Raw genomic sequence first — 24533 nt, forward strand, 5'->3', positions numbered from 1 at the left:
AGCCACTATGGGCACGGGGGCTGCCTCCTGCACCCTTCCCCATGTGCTGTTGGGGAGCTGCAACACCCATCACGAACCAAACCCTCGGTCTGCATCGCATGGGGTGGCTCACAGGGGCTGCCAGCCTCCGCAGCCACCTTCCACTCCGTTCTGTACCCAACAGCAGAGCTCTGCAGCCGCGGGCGGCTGGGCCAGCAGTGCAGGGCACATCCCCAGCAGAGGCGAGCGGGAGCCGCGGTGGCCCGGCCGGCACCGGCGGAGCGTGGGGATGAGCTCAGCAGCGGGGAATGCGCTTTGTTCGGCGTGCGGGGCCGCGGTCGGGCGGTTTCGGAGGTGATGTCACGGCCCGCAGCGTGCTGCAGCAGGCCTGCTGCCTGTCGCGATCCGCGGGGGGCTTGCGGGAGCTGGCGGCCTTGGGGTGCTGGTGGTGCCGTGCCGGGGCTTGCCAGCCGAGCCAGGGCCTGGGGTCACACCGTGGTGGTGGCACAGGCCGGGGCTGGCATGCTGCCCGTGGGGCTGGCTGGCAGTGAATAAGTTTAGACTGGCTTTTTTTTTTTCTTTTCTTTTCTTTTTTTTTTTTCCCTGAAAAGAGTTTCAGATTGTTAGTGTGGTGTTCCTGTGCGCAGCTCGGTGGCTGGGTGTCTGCATCCCTGGTCCTCCTGCTGCAAACCAGGACCTGCCTGGCAGCGAGCAGCTGAGTCTTAAACAGCCGACATGGGTGGCAGCTCTTAGCCTTCTGCGCTGCTTCCTTGCTCTCCGTCCATCCCGTCCCAGCAGTGTGCAGGCCGTACCAAACCCTCCTGACATCTCCAAAAGTGCTTTTCCTGAGCAACCTGGCCTGAACACAGCCTGTGTGTCCCCATGCTCCGTGGCAGTGCCACCAAGCCCAGGTGTCCCCGAAGCCTTCTGCAAGAGCTCGCGGTGTGTGGATGTCCCCAGGGAGCACTCGCTGCAGGAGTCAAAAAGGTGTGTGCCAGCAGCTGCTGCGTGTGGCTCTTCTGAACGTCAGATCAACACTTTTTCCTTGCATCCATAACTTGGTACGTGGCTCTGAAGGCAACCAAAGCCCTAGGTGTAGTGAGAGTATGAAGGAATTTGATCATAAGCCACCTCTAGCCTTTTTTTCCCCCCTCCACTTCTACCCCAACAGTTCCCAACTTTGAAATTCGTGACTTCTCCTCCCAACCCTGTTGGATTTCCACTTGCTTTTGGAGAAACTGGGTTGGTGGCTGTGGCTATTACACTGCTGGCTTAGACTCGCCTCGTGCTACACCTCACTCTTCTGGATGGGAGAAGTCAGTGGTGTCCAGGTGCCCACTAAGTTGGGCAGAGCTATTTTAATCTGTGTTCCATTGTGAGCCCCACTGGTTCGATTCTTTTATTCCTTTCTGTATTAAAGGCCTGTTTCATTCTTTTGTCAAGCCTACACCAGGGGGTGGAATTTGACCTTATTTTTCCAATTGCCTGTTCCACCTCCTGAGAAATCCTTTCCAGGGGCCCAGCGTGCATGGATGAGAAGTCTGGGGCATGGATGCAATAGCTGCCTGAAGACCACTCACTGGTCCGGAGGGTTTGAAATCCGGTTAAAGTAAAAAAAAAAAAAAATATTGAACCCACCTGAGTTGTAGGGTTTAATCTCTTAAATACAGCAGTGAGCCTCTCATAGAGGAATCTGATACATTTCTTAATAATTGGATACTCTGGTAGGCACAGAGGAAAATCGTTTCTCTCCTCTTGCAAAAAAAAAACTCCTGCTTTTTCCATCCGCCTGTGTCCAGATCAACACTCAGTGTTTTTGGTCCTTCAGTGTAATGCCGTCCCCCTCGGAAAACTCCCCTTGTGAAAAGCTTGGTGGAGCCGATGTGCTCGTGGTGTCACTCGCACTTCCTGAAGGTGCGCACGGTGCCCTGAGGCTGGTTAGTAAAGCTGCTCTGTGCTGAGTCTTGGCACGGTGCAAAGCCGGAGCTGGAGGTGAGGTGACCACTCGCCGGCGTTCAGGTGAGCTGGGTGCAGAGGAAGAGCTCTCCCACGGGTCACTGCACCAACTGCAAACATGCTGAGAAGCTGCGATGCGGTCGGGCTGGAGCGCGTCGCCGTTAGAGGCTACCAGGTCATAGCTGGGAATCCAAGAAACTGGCCGGAATTCTGCGGCTGTGGTGCCAACTATGTGAGACGAGCACAGCCTGTGCTTCCCCTGCGTGAGCCGAGCGCGCGCGGCCAGGCGGCAGCTCTGTGCTGAGCCCTGAGGAGCTGAGAGGTGCACCTAGGCTTAAGGGGTCACTGAAGGAAATGGTTGAAGCATGTTCTCAAAGCACAGAGAAACCCATGTAATTGATTTAAAGACATATTATCCCTGCAGAGGATGTTGCTAATGTCTTTAGCAGGCATGGTGAGCCTGTGAACACATACTGTATGCTTCAGCAAGGAATTTCCTTAGCTTGCTCAGCTCCATCTCATCTGCATACTTCTGTTCGGCGTGCACAGCGTGGAGAAAGGCTTTGAAGCTCGGTTCTGTGCTCAGTTTTAACTGTAGCAGAATATAAAGAAAGCCCTAATGAGTGCTTAACTTTTGCTCCTCCCCTCCCCGATTGCTCTAACTGTTCAATAATAATTGAGAATAAATAGAGGTGGGAGAGTGCTCACAAGCTGCAGGAGAGCAGGATTTAAAATTCCTAAGATGTGGGCATAAGTGATGATAAGTAACGAGATGAACTTTGTACTATACAAAGTTCCTTCCGCATCTGGAAATACGGAGAAAGTGCTGTCGTTGGAACCACGCCTTTGTCTTCTGTTAAGGACCAGGCATTTCGGGTTTGCCTTCCTCTGTATAAGGCATGGAACTAAATTGTAAATGTAGCTGACATCAAAATGGGAGAGGGCGACAGCTTTTTAGAGGAACTACACGTGGAGATGAATCCTGGTTGTGACAGGTCTTCCAAGTGTGAACACCAACAGCAAAATTTGAGATGACTTTGCTGAGAATGATCAAGTGACTGCAGCTTAGCTAAGAAACTGTTTTCAATTCACTGCTCAGAGTTGGTTTTTCAGCCCTTCATTTGTTTCACAAGACTTATCATAGTCTGTGTTAGTAGCTCAGTTTAGTGAGGAAACTGTCTGCTGCGGTAGCTTATCTTGCTTCCACTAATTGTCCAACAGAAAATGACTTGCAGTTCTGCTATAGGGCAGAGTTCAAGGAGCCTCGCCAGAGCGGAGTGTAATACTTGTCCTTCCTCTGAATGTAAGGCAGACTTGCACATGAGCAAAAGATACCATTCCAAGACTTATTTGCAAGATAAGATTTTTTTTTTTTTTTGAATTGTAGAATAATTTTATTTTGAAGAGACCTGCAGGGATCATGGACTCCTTCTGGACTTACATGAGCTGTGGGTCCCTTCCAGCTCAGGATACTCTGTTTCTTTATAGTCCAAGCCACGTACTTGTAGGTTCAGCTTGTTCAAGTTGCTCAAGGCTGCACCCACTGAGTTTGAGTATCTCAGAGGATGGAGGCCTTATGTCCTGTCTGGGCTCCTGTTCCGGTATGCAGCAGCCCTGATGGAGAAGACTTTCCCCTTTTTCCCAGAAATCTGCATGGAATTTTCCATGTTGCAACTTGGAAGCTCTTTAGCAGAGGAGTGAGGGGCCTCCAGCACTGCACATGGGACAAGATCTTTTCAATTATTTTTTTAAACTCCCAAAACTATGCTGCTTCTAGTTTAAAGCTGAGTGAAATCGAGGACATACATTGGGCTAGGAAAAAGCCTGAGCAGGATCAGCAAAGCTGTTCTGAAAGATGTATAAGAGCACAGGAATTTCACTTGAAGCACGAGCTCTTGAAATCAAGCAATGATTATAGTCATTATTATTATATATTAATATTCTTAGAGCTCTGAAGAAGCTTCAAATAAAATTGTAGTGTGTCCACGGTACTGAGGTTAAAGGCAAAAGATGCTGAATTTACTTAGAGATCTGGTGATTTAGACGCTAAGGCAACTCTTACCTTACCATCCTGCTTGCCGTGGCACAGAACTGGGTGGAATTCAGAGATCTGTACTAGAAGAGGCGAATTTGCAAGCTTCTGGTCAAGGCCAGGTTTCAGATTTGGCTCTTTCTCTCGGGGCTGCTGCAGGTCCGAGCACAGAGCACCAAGTTCTGCAGCACCGGCTCTTTTCCACGTGGTGTGTTGGGTGCTGGGGTGTGTTGTGGCCCAAGCTGTAAGAACGGCACACGTTTGTTTTGGGTCACATTTTGGGCTCCAGCTAGTTACGTTGCTGGCTTGGAACTAGGCACTGTAATGTCTTTGTGCTGCAAAGACTGCAATGTTAGCAGTCCAAGTGTAACATATCATATTAATATTTAGCATAGAGCAACAATTATAAATCAGCTCGAGCAGTTAAAACTTGGTTCCTTTTCAAGGCTGGAATTGGTGGCGTGTACTGCAGGCCTATGGAATCTCCATAATCCATTTTTGGGCTGTTTGCCACTTAGTTAATAGGATAATAAAAGGGTAAGAATTACAATCTAGACTCTGAGGTGTGATGGGGGAAGCAAACCAGCTCTGGTTCGGTCTGTTTTCCTCTTTACCCTACCGGGCAGCCACTTAAATCCTAATAGCTGAGTAAGAAGCAGGATACTCCTACATAAAACTTAATGTAGCAGGCTATATATAGGCTTATTTTTTCCCTCTTTCTTTCTTAAAACAGAAGAGTGAGTGCTTGCTTGTTGAGCGCCGGCGTTGGTTCTGCAGAACAGCTTAAGTCCGGCTGGCAGGCCTTCCCGAGCAGCCGGCGGGTCGGCAGGGCCTAGCAGCATGGCCTAGCAGCATGGCCTCGCGGCGTCCCTGTGGGCCGCCAGGCCGTGCCGCGGGAGGAAGGCGGCGTGCGGTGCTGTTGGGGTTGGATCGCCGTCTGCATCTTTCACAGGAGGAAACCGAGTTACAGGTCTAGTGTAACCCGAGTTAAAATGTGCGTTGAACGGGGTAGGTGGGGATAAAGGTTCCTGGTAAACGCAAACGGGGGGGTTTCTGCTTGCTCTGCTGCCTGCAGGGTGTGGACCAGGTCTCTGGCCGTGATGATTCCAAGTGGTCATGTAGCAGCATTCACAGCCTGCAACGCAGTGCCAGCAGTACTTGCACGTACCAGGCCAAATATTTTGAATTCTAATGCAAAAAAAAAAAAAAAAAAAGAAACCACCAACCCCCTCGGTTGCCTTAGGTGGCACTAGTAAAGTTGGGTGTCTGTTCCCAGCTGGGCTCGAGTCCAAGGCAGGCAGCTCCCAGCGGCTCCACCGGCATACACATAAGTGGGTCTTGCAGACATTCACTTAGGCGTTATAACCTGAATAAAGTAAATCATGCAGATCATGCTTTCACAAAAAAGCTTACCTCAGACTGCCTGCAGTGGTCTTGGCGGGCGAGGTGTGAGGAGGGGCTCTGCAGCAGCGTTGTAATCCCGAGGCAGTGACCGCAGTAGGTGGGTGTCCCTGCTGCAAATGTCCCGTGAGCTCCAGGGGAGTCGTTGAGGAAATGTAGTTTGAAAGGCTCTGTAAAGCGTCAGTGGAGATTGTATGAGTAATGAGTATGTCTAAATTTGTGGTAGGAAAGCAGTGCTGCAAGATCTGCTGTTTGTATCATCCATTTTCCAGTCTGGTACTGCCAGGAAAAGTGTCTTGAAGCAAACCAGGGAATGGGGGAATTCCACTGGAAAACCGCCCGAGCTGGGGTACACGGCAGTGCCTGGAGTCATAATTGTTGGTGCTTAAGTGTCACTGGAAACATTTTTTTTTCACCGCTCCAAACTTGTGGTTGTTTTACACTGGTGGCATGCGCATAGAGCTGGTGGGGATGGCTGCAGGCATGGTGGTGCTGAACTGGCTCTTCTGGAGACTGAATGCTCCAGTGGGGCCGAGTGTCACACCACTGCTTTGGGCTCTGGTTTCTTCTTGAACCTCAGTGGGTCCTTTTGTGGCGTGATGGAGATGGTGGTGATGAGCTGCGGGTGGGAAGCCGGGATGCATCCCCGCAGGCAGGGTGTGTGGGTGATCTGCGTGGTGCTGCTAGGGTCTGGTCTGCCTTCTCTAGCTCTCCTCCCCACCCCAAATGGAAGCAGACAAGTCCTCCTGCAAGCAGGCTTGGAAAAAATGACATCATGAGATCCTTATGCGCGTCAGGAAGTGCGGAGACTGAAAAAGCAAACTGACTTTGCTAACCAAGTACTGCTGCGGGAATGACACCGGCCCCAGGGAGGAAGAGCCGTCCTGCTCCTGCTGCGGCCTTTTCCTGCCCTCGGGCAGCCACCCGCCGAGCCTGGTGAGAAGGAGGTTCCTGTGCTGCAGGAGAAGCCCTCGTGCACGGGCTCTTAACACTGCTCAAAGACTTCTGCTGTGTCCTGCCCTCAGACCCTCAGAGGTGGTGGTGGGGCTGGAGGAAGCCGCTCGGCTGCCACAGTGACCGCGGCACATCTGTGCAGAGACATATTTATGTGCTGTAAATACGAGACGGGCTATCCTTTATCCCAAGTAACATGTCTGCTCGAGGTGGCTGTCCTGCTGGCTTTCATCCCCAGGAATGTGGCTGGCTTTCTGAGACGAGTTTACGTGTAATACACTAAATCATTGCTGCATCCACTCTAGTAAAAATGCCGATGTCAGGATAAATCCCAAACTAAAGCTCGCAGACATTTCTGGCATGAGGATGCGATGGCCCGCCATGTGCTCTGGTGCTGTATTATGGGGGGTTGGTCCTGCCGTGGGACGAAGATGCTTCGGCACTGCTAGTCATGTCTTGGCATGCTCCAGCCCGGGGTTCCAGTTCACAGAGCTCAGGCTCCATGTGAAGCCTGCCAGCAAAGTTTGGGGGTCACTGCCATGGAAAATGTAGTTATGCCTTCGGCTCTGGTACAGGAAATGTTCCCTTTGAACTGATTAGGGAATGATCTCCTTCTGCTGAACAGCTTGCCCTTCACACGGGAGGAGGCAGGCGGAAGGACACGAGGCCTGACTGTGGGGCTGGTACTAGGAGATGGCACTGCTTGCGCAAGGCAGACTTTCACCTCAAGCCGGTAATTAAAATCCACTGGGGCTTAATCACTTCCTGGCTATCTAGCTCATGTCTCCAAGTGAATATGAAATCAGCTCTGAGCAGTTATGTGCCAGACACTTATCATATCCTGTAAGATTAGTCAAAACTGGTATTAAAAAAAAAAAAGGCAAATAAAATCTGAGCAAAACGAGATTTAGCTATCCACGAAGATAAAATGCCATTCAAGGTCTGATGTTAGGGTACTATCTGCTCAGGACATACTGACCTGTTGTAAAACTGTCTGAGCAGTAAGAACTTCATCTGAGCATTGGGTTAAAGGGAATGCCCTGGTGCGTACTGTTCTTGGTAGCTGTTCCCTATGATCTCTTTATTCTGAAAGTCAAGATCTTTTTGTATTGATAGCATGTATTAATAACTTGCTGTGCATGCAAAGATCACTTGGTCTGAGGCCATCCTGTAGCGTTGCAGAGCAGCCCTCATTTGGCTGAGTTTGGACTAACTGGAGTTGTTGCCTGAGCAAATGCTTGTGGTGGCATGGGGGATTCTCTCCTCAATTACCTGGAACATGAGTGCAAAACTTAAAAATGTACTGGGAAATAATGAGATGCATGTCTTTTGTCTTCCAGATAGTAAAGCCATAGTTGATGGAAACTTGAAGTTGATCCTTGGCCTAATATGGACCCTGATCCTTCACTACTCCATTTCCATGCCCGTGTGGGAGGATGAGGGTGATGATGATGCAAAGAAGCAGACCCCTAAGCAGAGGCTGCTGGGCTGGATTCAGAACAAAATTCCTTACTTGCCAATCACGAACTTCAACCAGAACTGGCAGGATGGCAAAGCTCTGGGGGCTCTTGTTGACAGCTGTGCTCCAGGTAAGTCCTTTGCTCTGATGGTCAGTGTTCTCTTGCTCTGTTCTTGTGCCTGAGCTGCTGCTCATGAAGGAGGAGGTTTTTCAGCACTGTGCTGGAGGCTGTTGAGCAACAGCGAGGCTGTTGAGAAAACTCGAATCCGAAGAAGCCAGCCGCTGGGCAGCACATCGTAGAAGACTTGGCCAAGAGAAATACTGGCCTCAAGCAGAGTACATGACTGCTTCGTTGGTGGTGCCGCCTCTTCAGTTCTGTTTTGGGTGCATGGGACGAAGGCGCAAATGCTGGCTCCCAAACGGCAGACAGTTCCCACAGCAAGTTCCAGCAGCCTTCAAGGCTTCGTGTGTCCTCCTGAAATAAGACTGCACAGGGAGAGCGGGGCAGCCAGAAGCTGCACACTACCTGCAGCTTCAGTGTTTAGCAAGTTATGGCTGTGCTGCTTAAGGCGAACAATGTGATGAAGTGTGAAAAAGGCAGTTTCCTCACTTTCTTGTAATACAGCCTCGCTAATGCTATTGGGGGTTCTATGGCAGGCAGCTGAAATTTGCTTGCTGAAATTTGCCACAGGGGAACCACCAGAACATAAAGGATCCGTGGATATATTTGTGCTGAATTTAGAGCAGTGTCTTCCACGATTTAAATTTAAAGCCATGCGTTGTGTGGCTGCCTGAAATGTTACACGTCTCTTCTGCTGACAGGCAAGGTGGGAGGGAGGATTTTTGAACTGGCTTTTTAATACTTTGCTGGAAGAGCCCCTGGTGATGGTGGTTGTTGTCCGAGAAGCACTTCAGTGAGCAGCTTTGCTGAACCTGTTTTGTTTACTTTTATGAGGGTCCAAATGTCTTTATGGTAGCATAATACAAGTAGTTACAGAGGTTTTACCTGGCTTCTTTAGCTAAGGAAGCTTCTCTGCAGATGACACCTAATGACTGAAATGTATTCGCAGGCCTGTGCCCTGACTGGGAGACCTGGGACCCGAGCAAACCTGTCGACAACGCTCGCGAGGCCATGCAACAGGCGGATGACTGGCTGGGTGTGCCACAGGTAAGGCACTGCGGGAGGTGCAGCGCTGAGCTTTGTACTTGCAGCTAGCTTGAATTGCGATTGGGAAAAACAGGTGAAAAAGTTACAGGTCATTTAAGCAAAAGTACCTGAGAGAGGACAAACTTTAATGAAAAACACTGTTATATTTCAGAACTCCAGTTGTGAGTTTTTATTTCTTTGTGTCTCTGCTGAGGGTAGCCAGTGTTGCAGCATGTAGGTGGAGTGGGGGAAAAATGCACGTTTAGTGATGCTTGCCTTGTTAGTCCATGGGGTGAGTTGGTTCTGCTGCATTGAATTCTGTGGAAGAAAAACTCACTGGATTACAAAATCATCTGCAAAGATGACTTCTAAACAGAGAACAATATATTTGCAGACCAGTTTGTTTTCATGCTGATAAAGCTGGATAGAAGTGCTGAAGTCTCTGGAGCTGTTGGAGCAGCTTGGGAGCTCAAAAAGAAGTCACAAGTCTCACTTCAGGGCTGATGCACGCAGGATTCTAATTTCCTGATTCTCTCCATTTCAGTTATCCCCATGCTGCTTTTTGGGGTGAGCATGGCTGCAGCTGTCTTGGCTTGCTACCATTCATCTTGTCACAGTCTCCTGACAACCCCTAGATAATGAACGTGCAAAAAACCCCTGCCTCCCAAATCACGTTGGGACCATAATGAGCTTCTTGATTTTCTTGCCATGAGATAATAAATGAAGTAGTGTGCATCACAGGGAAATAAATGGAAGAAATCACATTAGCGTGTGGGAGTTTTCAAATGCAAGAATTTGTGCCGTAGCTCTGTTTCTGTGTTGACATGCGGTATCCAAGCACTGATATCATATACTTAATTGCACTGTCTTTCAGGTTATTACTCCTGAGGAAATTATCCACCCTGATGTGGATGAGCACTCTGTAATGACTTACCTGTCACAATTCCCTAAAGCCAAGCTGAAACCAGGAGCTCCTTTAAAGCCCAAACTGAATCCAAAGAAAGCAAGAGCTTATGGCAGAGGTAAGGACTCAGTAAGCTTAAGCTGCGCAGAGTATTTAACTCTTCAGAAAGCTGGGTGGGGTTTTTTGCTTATGTTGAACTCCAGACCTACTGTAACAGACTTCAAAGTTTCACTTGTGTACTCTTGGTGTGGTGCCTAGTTTCAGAAATACGTGGATATAGTCCAAAAGACACTCCTAGTTCTAACATGTGAATTCCCCGAGCTCTCTGAACCTGTTTTGCAAGCTGTTGGTCTCGCAGTCCGCAGATGGAAGAAGTAGCCTGACATGGGGGCTAACACAACCCTGGTAGGAAATCTAAGCTAGCTGTATTGCTGCTGGTGGTCAGTGATAGAGCAGCGAATGCTTCTGCTGGTAACAGCACTCCTTTAAAGAGGAAGTCCTCTTTGCATCTGTGTGCATCTCTGAGCAGGCACTCTGCAGAGGTAGAGTCCAGTTTTCCAGCCAGGTGGCAGATACATATTAGGGTATGCTAATTCTAAATGAGTTATTTGAATTGATTGATAGGTGTGAATACTTTGTTTGCACATGCACACAGGTGGGTTGGTAACCCTTCAAATGCTAAATAGTGCTGAGCTTTTGTTGTAAAGGTTGTGTTTCCTAATTGGAATGACTTGTCCACGGTGTTTATGCAGTTGTAGATCTGCATAGACATTCGCATTTTTAACTTAGGTTTTACATAGAAAATTCCCATAACTTCTGATGTGGTTCTACTCTAGGTTGGAATACGGTAACAGCTAAATGAATAACAGACTTTTATGTTTAATGTGCTTGGTACGTAGCAAGACATCATTTATGCAGTGCACTTTGTTCTCCCTTCCGTCTTGTTTCAGACCTGCAGCCTGCTGCTGGTCCTTCAAGATTTTTAGAATTAGTGGGTTTCAGAATTGGGTGTGTAAGAATGGAATGGAAAGAAATGAGACTTTCCTTAGTTTTGTTTTGTTTTTTTCTTGGTTGTTTTTTCAACTTGATTTTCCATTGAAACTTAACTAGTCGAGTGGATGAGCATGCTACCTGTGCACCGAATGGCAATTACTGTAGTCAGAAGTTCAGCAGTTTCCCTGCTTTAGGTTTACATCCTTTGGTTGTGGCTCGCACAGCAAACCACAGCACATGGACACATTTGTCAGACTGCGTAAATGACCAATCAACCTGCATCAGTTTGCTGATAGTCACATTCACATTCTTTCAAAAATTGAAATAACTTTGCTGTCAGCTTTAGTGCATACTGTGCTCTGAAGCCATTGTGTTGGAAAATATAATGGATAAGCAGCTCTTCCTGAAAGACGGCTGTTTTCCCATAGTTAATCGCCAAAATCGAGTCACTAAATATAAATGACAGCTCTGCCTGGTAACGTGTGTCAGGACTGAAGGGGGACTCCAGCAGCAAGGAGTGCTGCCAAACGGGGCAGGGTCCTTGGAGCAAATAAATAACACTTCTTTATGCTTCCAGAAAAAGGCAATCATCAAGTGTGAAGTTGGTCAGTCTTAATTGTTCATTATTGTTTTTTCACGTACTGAAGTAAGAACATCCTAACGTGAATCTTAGGTGCAGCACATCTCCCTGGACACTGCTGTGGTTTACTCCTGAGTGTGTTGCTGTCTGCAGGCTTGCTGTGAAGTGAGCTTGTGGAGGTAATGTGCAGATCATGAGTGACGCATGATGAGTTCAGTTAACCAGCCAAAGCAGATCTCCAAGAAGAGGGAGAAATCTAGAAGATTAAACGTAGGTTAAGAAAGTGCTATGACTAATGCTGTCCTGTCTGAAAGCATCTTCCGAGGATAAGCTGTCCTTGTCTTTTGTGCCTGCAGGAGGAGGGATACTCAAATTCTGTATTGTAATGTCTGTGCAGAGGATTGAAGATATGCAGAGTGAATTTATAGCTGTTTAAACTAGATGATAATCTAGGGGTTAGTTTGAAAGAATGAATATTTCAATTGTTAACACCTTATCAGAATGCTCAGATTTCCTAGTAAAAACACAATCTTCCTTGCATTGCTCTCAAGTTATTGTTTTCCAAAGATAAACAAGTTCAGGAATTCTGTTGTTCACAACCACTTCCCTTATAATCTATCAGACATTGCACTTTCCACTAATTGTACGATGGAGAAGTAGTGCCCACGGTTTTATGAATAAGCCGAGGAGTAATTCCCTTGGAAGGAAGATAAATAAGTCTGGGCTAGTCTGGACCAGCAGCCTGGGGAAGTTCTTCCTCCCGCCCAGTCTGACACCACCATGACAGGTGTAATGACTTGGGGCTAAGCATAGAGGGGTGACGAAACCCTGCTGGTAACTGCATGCTGTAGCAGGCCCTGCGCTGAGGAATAAGGAAACTCTGATTAAGTGAAATGGAAGTGGTACCGGATTGCAGGATTTTCATGGTTTGAAGAGGTTCCTGCATGCCATTTGTACAGAGTTTATTGGCAAAATACTTTGAGCAGCTTTCGAAGAATGGTAAATCTGAGCACTTCTGAGCACCTCTTGAGTTTTGTAGCAACAGCTAACGTGCCGCTCTGCATCTGCTTCGCAGGGATTGAGCCTCATGGGAACATGGTGAAGCAGCCTGCCATCTTCACAGTAGACACCATCAGTGCTGGGCAGGGAGACCTGATGGTCTTTGTAGAGGATCCAGAAGGAAACAGAGAAGAGGTTTGTATGCTAAATGTTGTGTTGGGAAAACATAAAGCTAGTCTGCACACTGAAGTTTTTGCAGTAGCCTCCATCTTTCACAAGATAAGTAATCTAAAAAGAAGCTGCACGGTACCACCTATCAAAAGTGTAAGCTTCGAGCTTTCCCTCGTAATTGCCTTACTGGGTGAGCCTGAAAGTCTTCACTGCCTGCACATAAGCAACACAAGTCAAACGTCCGGTAGTTTTAGTGCTTTAGCTTGAGTGGCCGAGTACATTCTGACAGGGGTTTAGATAACACACAGCACTAAATCACTGCCCTTACTCATTCTGCAAGAATGGCTAAAGCAGCTATTTAGAAGCCATGAATCATTCTGAGTTAAAATGCTGGTTTTAATGTTTATAGAGATTTCTCATCCAAGTGCTCCACTTGATCATGTTACGACATTCCAGAAAAATATAGCTGTACATTGGACTTAATGTCTCCTCAGTTTTGGCCTGCCTTAGTAAAGCAATTAACAGCAAGGGAGGGGGCTGGGGAAAAGGTAGCTTGGTTCTCATCTAAAGACAAATCATTTTTGCATATGGAACGGGGAGTTAGCAAGTATATACCTGCTTCCCCAGAAACGTGGCTCTGACATTGCTGACTGCAGTATCAGGTGCCCCCCAGCAAAGTCTTAGCTTGGTGTGCATGGGCACAGCTTGAAGGCAGATGTGTTTTCTTTCCTAGGCGAAGATAATGCCATCCAGTGACAAAAACAAGACCTATTCAGTTCAGTATGTGCCAAAGGTTACTGGACCTCACAAGGTAGGCTGTATGTTAAATACCCAGGATTCTCCTGCTAAATGAGCTGCTTTGCTGATTGTTAGTGTGAGTCCATGAGGGCTGCATGTTTACTAATGGTGTAAGAGCCTCTCTGGGCATCCTAAAGGAGCAGTAACCCGATGTGGCTTTAATCCTTTGTCTGGACTACTGGGCTGCCGCCTTTTCAAGGGGAAGGGTGTGCATGTGTTGGGAGAACATGTGTGGGTGTTTGAGGGAATCAGGTTTGTAGGCAGTGCAACAGCTGGCTCTCCTCTCACCTGGGGCCACTTCTTGCAGCTCATGAAACCAGTTTTGTGGCTTGTCACAGAGGTACAGAGGAAAGTATGGGGTTGTTTCTGTGAGGTGTTTCTTTGCTGATAACACACTCTGCTGTGGGGGTTTTGCAGACTTCTCCACCCAGCCCTGTCCCCAGGGGCCTGCAGAAGCAGGTTTTTTCTGTGTGATGCCATTGCTTTGCTCTTGCCTGGATGGCCGGTCCCTACAGCCAGCCTGAAAAGATAGATACTACTATTTGGGTTGTCCACTACGTTGTCTCTCTTGCCTCCAAGCCATGCAGGCACTCAGCCTCATGCTCAGCTGTGTGGCAGTGGAGCTGAGCTCTGCCGTGGGTCGGAGCTGACGCTATCTGTCTCCAGGTCTCAGTCCTGTTTGCCGGCCAGCACATCTCAAAGAGCCCCTTCGAAGTGAACGTTGACAAAGCCCAGGGAGATGCGAGCAAAGTGACAGCAAAGGGACCGGGACTGGAGGCGACAGGAAACATTGCCAACAAGTCTACCTACTTTGACCTCTACACAGCAGGTAAGGAGAACAAAGGGGTGTTGAAATTCTGCAGCATCCTCATATGTGAAGAGAGCCTAAGTCTTGGAGGAATAAAGTAGCTCTAACTGAAAAGTAGATGAGGATTTGCAACCCGTTGAGTTCAGAGGTGAAGTAATAAGCTTCTCTGGAGGCTTTAGCTGTGGGTGAAACATCTGAAGTGCTGAGCTGAGCTGGGGCAGGAAGATGCTAAGCATTACTCAGATTTTTGCCATGAACTTGCAGAATGGTAGCAGGCAAGTTTCTGGCTGGTGTCTTCCCACTATTCATTTTAAATAGGGATGTGAAATACCTGCCTCTGAAGGATGAACTGTAAATAAACTAAATGCTTAGTGGGCTCTGTATTTAGTGTTACAGAAGAAGAATCTGATCCAGTGCTACTCAGCTCACGCTTCACTGACAAACTGATTTCAAACTCTTCTAATTATTGGAGAACTACCATCTTCATTAGAACATCTCCATCATGTGGCTTGTTGCCTGCTATTAAGCCAATGCTGTAGCCTGGAGGAGTGAGTCAATAAGATGCTGCAGCTGTCAATTCAGTTTGAACAATGCGAAACTACTTCGGGTAGTTACTTGAAGTATTAAACACTGAAATGTGCTGAGTATCGTATTTTAAATTGCCTTCTACCTGAGGGTGCTCAGAAATAAAATTAAATGTGGTTATGGTGAGGGGAAGTGTTATATTCAGTCTCTAATTGAGCGAGGGAGTGGTCTGAATCATGTAAAGACATGTCTGGCCTCTGCAAGTGTCTGGAAAACCGTTTTTGTTGCGTGATGAGTTAAATAAAACCTGTACGGAGCAGGTGTCCGAGCAGAAGTGAGTATGTACAGAGAAGGATCCTTGCCCAGGCCAGGATGTCTGTTGTCTGAGCTCTTAATCTAAACTGCTCCACAGCATGAGCGAATTGAATTGACTGGTAAAGTTATGCACTAGTCTGTGCCAGAGCAGTAGCAGTAGGGTAGCTGGGCCACACGTGTATCCAGTAATGTAAGAAACCTCGTGGAGAGGGCCACGTAACTGGTCCTGTCAGTTTGATAGCTTTGTGCAGATGCCACCACGCTGTCTTGTCCCCACCCTGCTTCCACAGCTGGTTGCTGTCAGTAGAGGCTGAAAATTTAGGCTGTGCCCAGAGATGACAGCAGAGCTGAGCCCAGGCGCTGGCTCCGATCCTGACCTCAACGTGCTGCCCTGGGGAAACCAAGGCTCAGCTCAGCTCGTTTCCTTTGCAGGTGCTGGTGTGGGTGATGTGAACGTGGAAGTGGAGGATCCTCAAGGGAGAAGCCTTGCTGAAGTTACAGTAGAAGACAAAGGCAACCAAGTCTACCGCTGTGTCTACAAGCCTGTCCAAGCTGGTCCTCACGTTGTCAAAGTGACTTTTGCAGGGGAGGCAATTCCCAAAACTCCTTGCAATGTTCTCGTTGGAGAGGGTATGCTTTTTAAAAATGCACCTAAATGTAGATGGTCACTTTTCACCTTGGGTATGATCACAGAATATGCTTGAGTCTGGCCTCGGGCCTTTTCTTTACCGTTCAACATCTTAGACCTGATTTACTGGGTCACCTGGGTATTCACCTCGTCAGAACAGTGCTAACAGTAGCTTTTGCTGTGAGAGGTTTCTTTCTGCCTAGATCTCTTAAAAATTAAGCTACCCTTTGTATTTTGTTGAGATATTTTATGCAGCTGTGCAGTATCTTGCTATTTTCCACCTTTGTTCCTCAAATTACTGTATTTACAGTTTTCCTTCCTAACTGACACCTAACTTGCTTTCTGTTCCATCCTTACGTGCTCCTATGCTTTTAGATCTCTGCTCATCTCTCCTGAGCTACCCTCCATTTGTGGAATTTTGGACTTCACTGCTAATGGCTTCATAGTTGGTAAGAGGTGTGCAGGATGCTCCGTCATGTTTGCTTTTCGTAAGCTTCTAGCCTGCAGCTTGTCCCAGCCAAAAGGGTTTTTGTTTTTGTTGGGGTTGGGGAAGAAAGTTGCAAGCAAACTGAAATGGTGTGTGACCCAGTAAGTGAAACTTGCTTAACCACAAACTGCCTGACTCAGTTGTGTAAGGGCTCCACCAGCCTTTCCCACTCCAAGGTAGGCTTGCTCATGTGTGCTCCCACCAGTTCTCAGAGCTAGCAGATGGCATGCGATCTGTGCTTGTACCATCCAGCACGGGCCGTGTAGTGGTGTGGCTGCTGCCGGGGTGAGGGTAAAGGTTGTAAGCTACTGAAACATGTCAGAACCTAATGAGCTGCTTGGCAGATCGGTGCTCCTGCTGTAAGCACGGCATATTGTGGGGAAACGCATGTTGGGATTAAGCTCTGGGAAGCTGTCATTTCTAAGTCTTTTCAAACCCCTTAGGTCCCTGGAGTTGAAGACCACCTGATAGTTGGATTATGTAACGACAATCGTTCCTAAGTGCCTGTTAGTCTTTTTCTGTAGCAGCTCTGCAGGCCTGGAGAAGCACTTGAGTAAAGGTGGCAAGCCTAAGGTTAAGCTCAGCCGTATGTAACCTTCTGCCTCGACCCATGACCGCTGTGGTCTGCGGGGTCTTTATGGCTCTGCTTGTGTAGGTGGGAGCTGCCACAAGCAGGGGGTTGATGTGACATCTCTTAAAGAAGCAAGTGCAGAACTTGGCTCCAGTAGTGGCTGCTGTTCCAGTCTGGTGCATCTGAAGGAGCGGCACAATGACGTTGTTCACTAGGGCTTACCTGCAAAGGAGAATTTCACCCCATACTGCAGCGTGCCTCTACATGTGGCACAGTCTACAGAAGGTTATGCCTCGTACAGTGGATATCTGGGGGTGATAGCCATGGAAAAGTTTTGTCCTCGTAACTGTCATCAAAATAGAAAGCAACGTGGCTTTAGAGTTGCTTTACTTCTTATATGGCTCTTGTAGGGGTCCATTGTCACATGGTTGGACTGAATGCTGCTGTCCAAAAGCTGGGGGACACGGACAATGGCGAGGCAGACTCAGTATCTGTTCTTCTTACTACCATAACATGAAGACTTGTGCTGCAAGCTCAGCTGTGGTTGCCCTGAGTCAACATTTAACTAAAGGTTGTTCCAAGCTGGCTAGGCTGCGTGTGTTTTGAGAATCAAAGGCTGCATTGATGTCTGAAATTCCCTTGCAGCCTGCAATCCGAATGCTTGTCGTGCCACCGGTAGGGGCCTGCAACCCAAGGGTGTCCGCATCAGGGAAACAGCTGACTTCAAGGTTGATACGAGAGCAGCGGGCAGCGGAGACCTCGGCGTGACTATAAAAGGACCAAGTAAGTGTGGTGGGATGAACTTGTGCCATGGATGGGTTTTGAGGAAGGGAGCAAAGCAGAGATCGCGAGGAGGAGCAGTGAGAGATGGTGGCCTACTGGAACCAGTGGGGTTTGTATCACCACAGCCTAACTGAGAAAATCCACACCACTATCTGTCCTCCAAGCTTTATGGGCTCACGTTGCATCTTTATGTGGTCTGTGGGAGCAAGTCACACTCCAGGGTCTCTGGCAAGGTGGAAAACCTACTCTCATAAAGCTAGGAATGCCTTAGAGCAGTGTTCTGGCTGCACGAGGTGCTCAGCACTGCATGAGCAGGGCATGAGAGGGTTCAGGGAACCTGCAGGCAGGCATGGAGACATTCTGCCAGGATCTGGCCCCAGGTCCTTCACTCTGCCACGAGCTCAGCCCACAGCACAGCAGTGCAATGGGCGCACTGGTGGCCGCTGCCCTGCGCTGGGGGGTCCTGGGGCTGCCCAGCAGCGGTGGCTGTGCTGCTGCTCCCCATTCCCCGTGCCTGGGCTCAGGGAATGCTTTTGTTTGTGTTGTACTTTGAGTCAGTCACCTCCCCCCAGGCTGGGGCTGTATTAAAAGGTGCATTGTATTGCCTTCACCTCCTCCACCCGCACAGCCTTCTGACTGTGTGGCTTCGTGCGGTTACGGGGGGGCGGGGGGAAGCAGCAGCCGTAGCGATGTAAATTTTAGTGTATTAGGCTTTTCTCCCCAGATTCTTCATCTTGAAGAAAATGAAAAGTAGGCATTCCCTGCATACTTGTGGTTGCAAAGTCTGACAAATGTTAAGCTTTTCTGTTTTAACATATGACATGCATCATACTGCAGACTAAGAAAATAAAACACAAGGGAACCTATTAAGTCTGGTAACTTAAAATACTTTCTGCTGTATTTCTTCTGGAAGTGTTTGCTGTCTTTGTCCTAGAGGGCAACTAGAACTAACTCCTTTATAACCTGACCTTTTTTTTTTTTTTTTTTTTTTCTCTGGTGGGAGAAATTTATTCTTACAAGTTAAAATAAATACTAGAAAACATGAACTTGCCTTGAGTAATTGATGGCAGGATGGAAGCTGTTAAGTTTAATGCTGAACTGATCTTTCAACAGAGGGCTTGGAGGAGCTTGTGAAACAAAAAGGCTTTATGGACGGTGTATATGCGTTTGAATATTATCCAGCTACCCCAGGGAAATACATTGTCACGATTACATGGGGTGGACACAACATCCCCAAAAGGTGAGTTAGAAGTAGCGTTGTTTGAGGTTTTTGTGTCATTCAGCAGGTTGTGTAGTTGGCAGGCTTTTAAAGCAAAGCTGACTTTTGAAGAAGCTCTGGTGGGACGTTTACAGCCAGCAGTTGCTGTGACAGTTTATCTGCAGCCAGTTTTAGGGCTGCAGAGGCTTTGGGAAAGCTTTGAAGGGTGATTTGCATGAGTCTTGATAATCTCAAAATGGCGAATGCAAACCAAACCGACAAAAAATACAAAAAAAAAAAGGAAAAACATGAACAAACAAACAAAAAACCAAACCAAACAAAACACCACACACACACAACCTTGGAGGCTCAGGTAACTCCTGCAGCTTGAACTTCACTGTGAGTTTCTGAAGGGATCTGTAATTTTAGTGTCAGAGACTACAGCAAGCAGCGCAAACCAAGTACTTGACGCTCCAGATCTGTGGTTTGAGGTATAAGTGCATGATACAGTAGATGACCTCTGCTAGAAAGGCTGTCTGCTGGGCGCTGTGCCACCACAAGATAGCATCTGTTAATTTGGGAAATCCAGTGTGAAGCCTCCTTAAAATGCCTGGGGAAAAAGCATGTCTGCTGTATGTGTCCTTGTTCCTAATTGTGTGCTTTTCTTTTCTCTTGTAGCCCCTTTGAGGTTCACATAGGTCATGAAGCAGGTCCTCAGAAAGTACGAGCCTGGGGGCCAGGACTGCATGAAGGGATTGTGGGCAAATCAGCTGACTTTGTGGTAGAGTCCATTGGCACGGAAGTTGGCTCTCTTGGTATGTTACTTAACTTAGTTTGCCTGAAATACTTAAATATTGCAATGCCAGTAACAAACTAATGAGAAGCTGTAAAACAAGCTAAAAACAACAACAACAACAAAAAACAAACCAAAACAGATTAGTAAGATGTTCTAATCTAAACACAAATTTATATATCAGGGCGGAAGTCTGTACTGGAGTCCTAGAGACAGGGAATGTTTTCTGTGGTTATGTGGGATGAGATACAGAAGGAAATGATGTTGCTGAAGAAGGGAGATAGAGAGCATAAGGAATGGTTAAGGCTAATAAAAAGCAGTTTGGGGAAACAGTGTTAGATTAGCAGCCACCACAAACCTATTGTGCAGTTGGTAAATAAGTGTTTCTTTTTCAGGCTTTGCGATAGAAGGTCCTTCTCAGGCTAAAATTGAATGTGATGACAAGAATGATGGTTCATGTGATGTAAGGTATTGGCCCAAAGAGCCTGGTGAATATGCTGTGCACATCATGTGCGATGATGAGGACATAAAAGACAGCCCTTACATGGCCTTCATCCGACCAGCTTCAGGAGACTTCAACCCGGATAAGGTGGCGTATAGAGCTCACTGGCATATGAGTCCTTGATAAAACTATTACAGAGATGTTTCCAAAGGCTCCTGGTAACACACTAGACTCTTAAGCTGACTCTGCTTACAGCTCTGAATTTGCCATGCTCCAGCCAGATATTACTCAGCTTTTTCTAATAATACTGCTGTGGTTTCAATTAAATATAATGGAAACTTGCTGAATTAGTCAAAATTATCAACTTTCAGACAAGCCTCTACTTGCATCCTGTGCTTCATGAATTTTGTGGGAAGGGAAGATCTGTAGAAATAAATAGCTTAATTTTGCTAATTTCTGGATTGTAAGCTAAGACTCTTGGTTTTGTTTCCAGGTGAAGGCTTATGGTCCAGGTTTGGAGAAAACTGGCTGTATAGTGAACAATCCTGCTGAGTTCACAGTTGAAACCAAGGATGCTGGGAAAGCGCCTCTGAAGATGTATGCGCAGGTAAAAAGCCAAAGGCAGAGATGTGAAACTCCAGCAAAAGGGCTTTAATACCATTGAGAAAAATGCCTTAAGTATTTCTACTCAATTACACACCACTTAATTCTGAGTGTGTAATTCTGTTGCAGCTCTGTGCTTTGATCTTTAGTCAGGCAGCAAATCTAACTCAAGACAAGGTGACTTCTCCCTTGAGTATGAAGCACATGGTTTTACTCTTGCACTTGGAGCCTCCTCAAAGAGGCAGGCTGTAATTTTCTGGAGTTGTCATTCAAAAGCACCTGGAGTGTCTTTGAGCCTGTGAATCTCAGGTGAACTTGTTGAAATGTGTGCTGTGAGATGGTGTTAGAAACAAGCAATTTAGTTGAGGAAGACTTACAGGAGGGTAATCGGTATGTTTCTTCAGTGTTTCTGAGCTGCAGCTCTGAGGAAAAAAACATTTTGAAACATTCTTGGGATATTCAAATTATACAAAGGTTTTTAAAGTACCTAACCCTTCTGCTTATATTCCCTGCTCTTTAGGACGGAGAAGGAAACCCTATTGATATCCAGATAAAGAGCAAACCTGACGGTGTGTTTGCCTGTTCCTATGTGCCAGTTAAGCCAATCAAACACACAATTTCTGTTGTCTGGGGAGGAGCCAATGTGCCCAATAGCCCATTTAGGGTAAGTACAGAGGGGGATATTACTAATTCTATCCAAGTAGGACTCTGGTGCTTATGACTACGTGTCATTGCATCTAGGATGATAAATGTGATCCTGAAGAAAGTGTGCCTGTCTGTTGTCTTTTGTGGGAATATTTCCACTTGAAAAGAGCTTTTTGCTTTTACAAGCTCACGTGTTGGAGGTCTCATATCAATCCAGCTCCAGCCCGGGGGAGTTAGGGCAGTTTGTTCTTACCTTAGTACCTTTTTTACACAGCCTTTGCCCAAGTAATGCTCCAGCTTGACTCTGGTATCAAGCATGATTCGGGTGTGTGTTTCTGACCCTTGTTAATCCATACAGGTTCTGATAGGTCAGGGGAGTCATCCTCAGAAAGTGAAGGTGTTCGGACCTGGTGTGGAGAGAACTGGCCTGAAAGCGAGCGAGCCAACCCACTTCACTGTTGACTGCACTGATGCAGGAGAAGGTAAAGGCAAACTGGGTTTTCCTGTGGTATCAGAACTGCAGGTCATGCAGGGGTGGGAATTACGTTTTGTTTCCTGATGCTGGTTTTCCTTTTTTTTAAATGGAAAAACCTCAGGCAACAGAACATTAAAATGAATTGTGATGTGATCTATTTCATCAGTTAACATGGTGACTTGTGCAACTGCTGGAAATCAGAATGTGCTGGCTGTTTGGCTAGTGGTATCTGTACCATCTGCTGAAAAACTTCCATTTGCTTTTCCTAGGTGATGTCAGTGTTGGAATTAAGTGTGATGCTCGAGTGGTCAGCGATGAGGAAGAAGACATAGATTTTGACATTATCCACAATGCTAACGATACGTTCACAGTGAAGTATGCCCCACCTGCTGCTGGGCGCTACACTATTAAAGTGCTTTTTGCAGGAGAGGTTTGTAGTCTTCATTTTACAGCCTAATATTTCCAGAGTCTGTGTTCTCTGGCACTCAACAGCTGACTGTGGCAATGTACAGATGGCTCTTTTCACTTCTGCTTACATGCACCTTGTCTAGCCAGTGTTTTAAGAACTATTTTCTCATACTTGAAGGTACACAAATAAGGGGGAGTCGGCTGGAGCCTATGCAGTTCAAGCAAGTAATAGGTTGAGCTGGCATAGTGAGTGGGGTGTGAGTCACGGCTTACCTACTAGGTCTAGAGGCAAGGCAAAGCTACGTTCTAAATGATAGAAAGCCTATCTTAATCTCCAGGGAATTTGGGAATAAAAATAAGGTCTTAAAGAAAAAATTGGGAGAGGCCCCTGCAAGCAGTCCAGCTGTTAACTATGTCCTAGACTTTGAATGCCGCTATTCAGTAAGGCAGAGCATTTAAATGAGGTGAAACTTTACTTAAGATGCTGCTGGAGTTTACCATTTTAAAATGTTTCTGCTTTCATTTTATCTGTCTAGTTTGGGTAGTGAAGAGTGACCTGGTTATATTTAGAGCTCCATTTTCTATTGCAGGAAATTCCTGCCAGCCCTTTCAGAGTTAAAGTGGACCCTTCGCATGACGCCAGCAAAGTGAAAGCTGAAGGACCTGGGCTGAGCAAAACTGGTGAGACCTAGGTTGAGATGGCATGGCTGGTGCTAGACCATGAGCAGCTGCTACGGGGTAGCTGCTGCCTTGCTGGACACTGCTGGGATTCAGCAATGCAATGCTGGATACAGCTGGTTGGGGTGGCAGGCAATTGGAAATGGCTCTGTTTTCTTGGCTTTTTGCTTGAGCGGGATTTATAGGTACAGAATGCTTTTAGAGAAGAGTTTCTGTGTGTGAGCTCTGCGTAAATTAGAATTAACGTTTTTCTTCAGGAGTGGAAAATGGCAAGCCAACACACTTCACCGTGTTCACCAAGGGAGCTGGAAAAGCACCGCTGGATGTACAGTTCAGCAGCCCTGTGCCGGGAGAGGCAGTGACAGATTTGGATATCATTGACAACTATGACTATTCCCACACCGTTCGGTACACCCCAATACAGCAGGTAGGTCTGACACCTACAGGAATACAAACGAGAAGGTCTCATATTGCTGTAATGCCATGACTGCCTTCCCTGGTACCTGTACAAAGGGGAATGTGTGGTTAAAACCTGCCAGGATGCCCTGTTCCCCTAAGACAGAGGGAATTGTTCCCCTTCATGACACAGGGAATTGGAAGCTAGAGGTACAGATTTCTGGTTTAGTTATGGGTAGCGTGTCGCTGTTTTCTTTCCTGGGACCAAGTGAGTTATTAAAGCAGCAGCACAGAGCTCATGTTGTCATTCCACACTGGTGATATCTATGGGCTGCCTTATCTGTTGAAAAGGAAAGGTGGTTATCCATCCTGGGGTATGAAAAAGAGCCAGCTGCTGCACAGCTGGTCTGGCTGCTGCTGCCGTCTGCAGTGCTGTAATGCTGGGACTGCAGTGTGCCAGCTTTCAGCGAGCCGCTGCTCTGCTGCAAACCAGAACAAGGTGAAAAAGCACAGCATTTGGGCAATGGTACTGCCCCACACAAGTAGAAAAGTGAAGGAATTGGTGCTGAGCAGGGAATCTGGACTGCAGATTAAACATGTCAAAGTATTTGCCTGTATTTGAGGTTTGCCCTTGGGTTGAAAATAACTTCAGTCTAACATTTTGGTTCAGACAGATGCTTCCTAGCAACACCATTAAAGAGCTGAAAGTGGAAGCTGCTAATAACTAGAAGTATTTTTGCTTATGCTGTGCTTGTGTGTTTGTAAAGTGGTGTTAAACTTCGGAATGCCTAACTCTCATGTATTTCTGAAGACACAGGCACTGTAGCACTGAGATGAAAGTGTTTTGCTATCCTGAGCAAACAAGTGAGCTTCTTGGTCATCTGTACTGACTTCCTTGAATGTATCTGTATAAAAATGGGCTGATATGGGACTGCAGCGTTATTTATCTGATAATACCGGATTAGCATTCTTGGGCGCATCGTAGAGTTAGCGTTTGTTTTTGGATAAAGTAGCTGCATGATCTCAGGATGTGGCTGGTGTGTCTGTTTGGAGAAGCTTTTGCTTGTTCAGTCAGGGTTGGTATGCAGGAGGGAGCAAAGTAACCCGAACCCTGCGGGTGTGTATTGTGAGCAGTGACCATGCTTCATGCAAAGGGCAGAGGTGAGACAAGCCAGATACTGAAACCAGGTGTCCTCTGCATAGGTTGTCCTCAGGGTTACTGCACCCTGGTGCCAGAATTAGAAACCCTCTGGCTTATTGTGTCTGTGTGAGGGATAGTTTCATTAGTGAATGAGTTGGGATTTTATTAAGCCATGGGCAGACCTGGTAGCCTTTCACATGTTTCCTTGCTGTGTAAGAACAGAGTTTCAACTGCTAGACCGTGGCATTCAGATGCTGCAGGGGT

The 24533-nt window shown here is 47.0% G+C and overlaps 1 protein-coding gene across 5 annotated transcripts in view; it reads left to right on the forward strand.

Moving 5' to 3' along the window:
• FLNB (filamin B) overlaps positions 1-24533 on the forward strand; it is an 87513-nt gene that overhangs the window by 31787 nt on the left and 31193 nt on the right. For all 5 annotated transcript variants that reach the window (XM_035337313.1, XM_035337314.1, XM_035337310.1 and 2 more), the window contains 17 exons: positions 7663-7911; positions 8852-8949; positions 9803-9950; positions 12481-12599; positions 13309-13386; positions 14040-14202; positions 15454-15651; positions 17353-17490; positions 18604-18730; positions 19367-19503; positions 19877-20070; positions 20417-20530; positions 21047-21190; positions 21530-21653; positions 21916-22076; positions 22645-22735; positions 22990-23159. In XM_035337313.1, the coding sequence (XP_035193204.1) occupies positions 7663-7911; positions 8852-8949; positions 9803-9950; positions 12481-12599; positions 13309-13386; positions 14040-14202; positions 15454-15651; positions 17353-17490; positions 18604-18730; positions 19367-19503; positions 19877-20070; positions 20417-20530; positions 21047-21190; positions 21530-21653; positions 21916-22076; positions 22645-22735; positions 22990-23159 (2453 nt within the window). The remainder of the gene's footprint in view (positions 1-7662; positions 7912-8851; positions 8950-9802; positions 9951-12480; positions 12600-13308; positions 13387-14039; positions 14203-15453; positions 15652-17352; positions 17491-18603; positions 18731-19366; positions 19504-19876; positions 20071-20416; positions 20531-21046; positions 21191-21529; positions 21654-21915; positions 22077-22644; positions 22736-22989; positions 23160-24533) is intronic.

This window comes from Oxyura jamaicensis, chromosome 12 (assembly GCF_011077185.1).
Source record: "Oxyura jamaicensis isolate SHBP4307 breed ruddy duck chromosome 12, BPBGC_Ojam_1.0, whole genome shotgun sequence".
Taxonomy (NCBI): Eukaryota; Metazoa; Chordata; class Aves; order Anseriformes; family Anatidae; genus Oxyura; species Oxyura jamaicensis.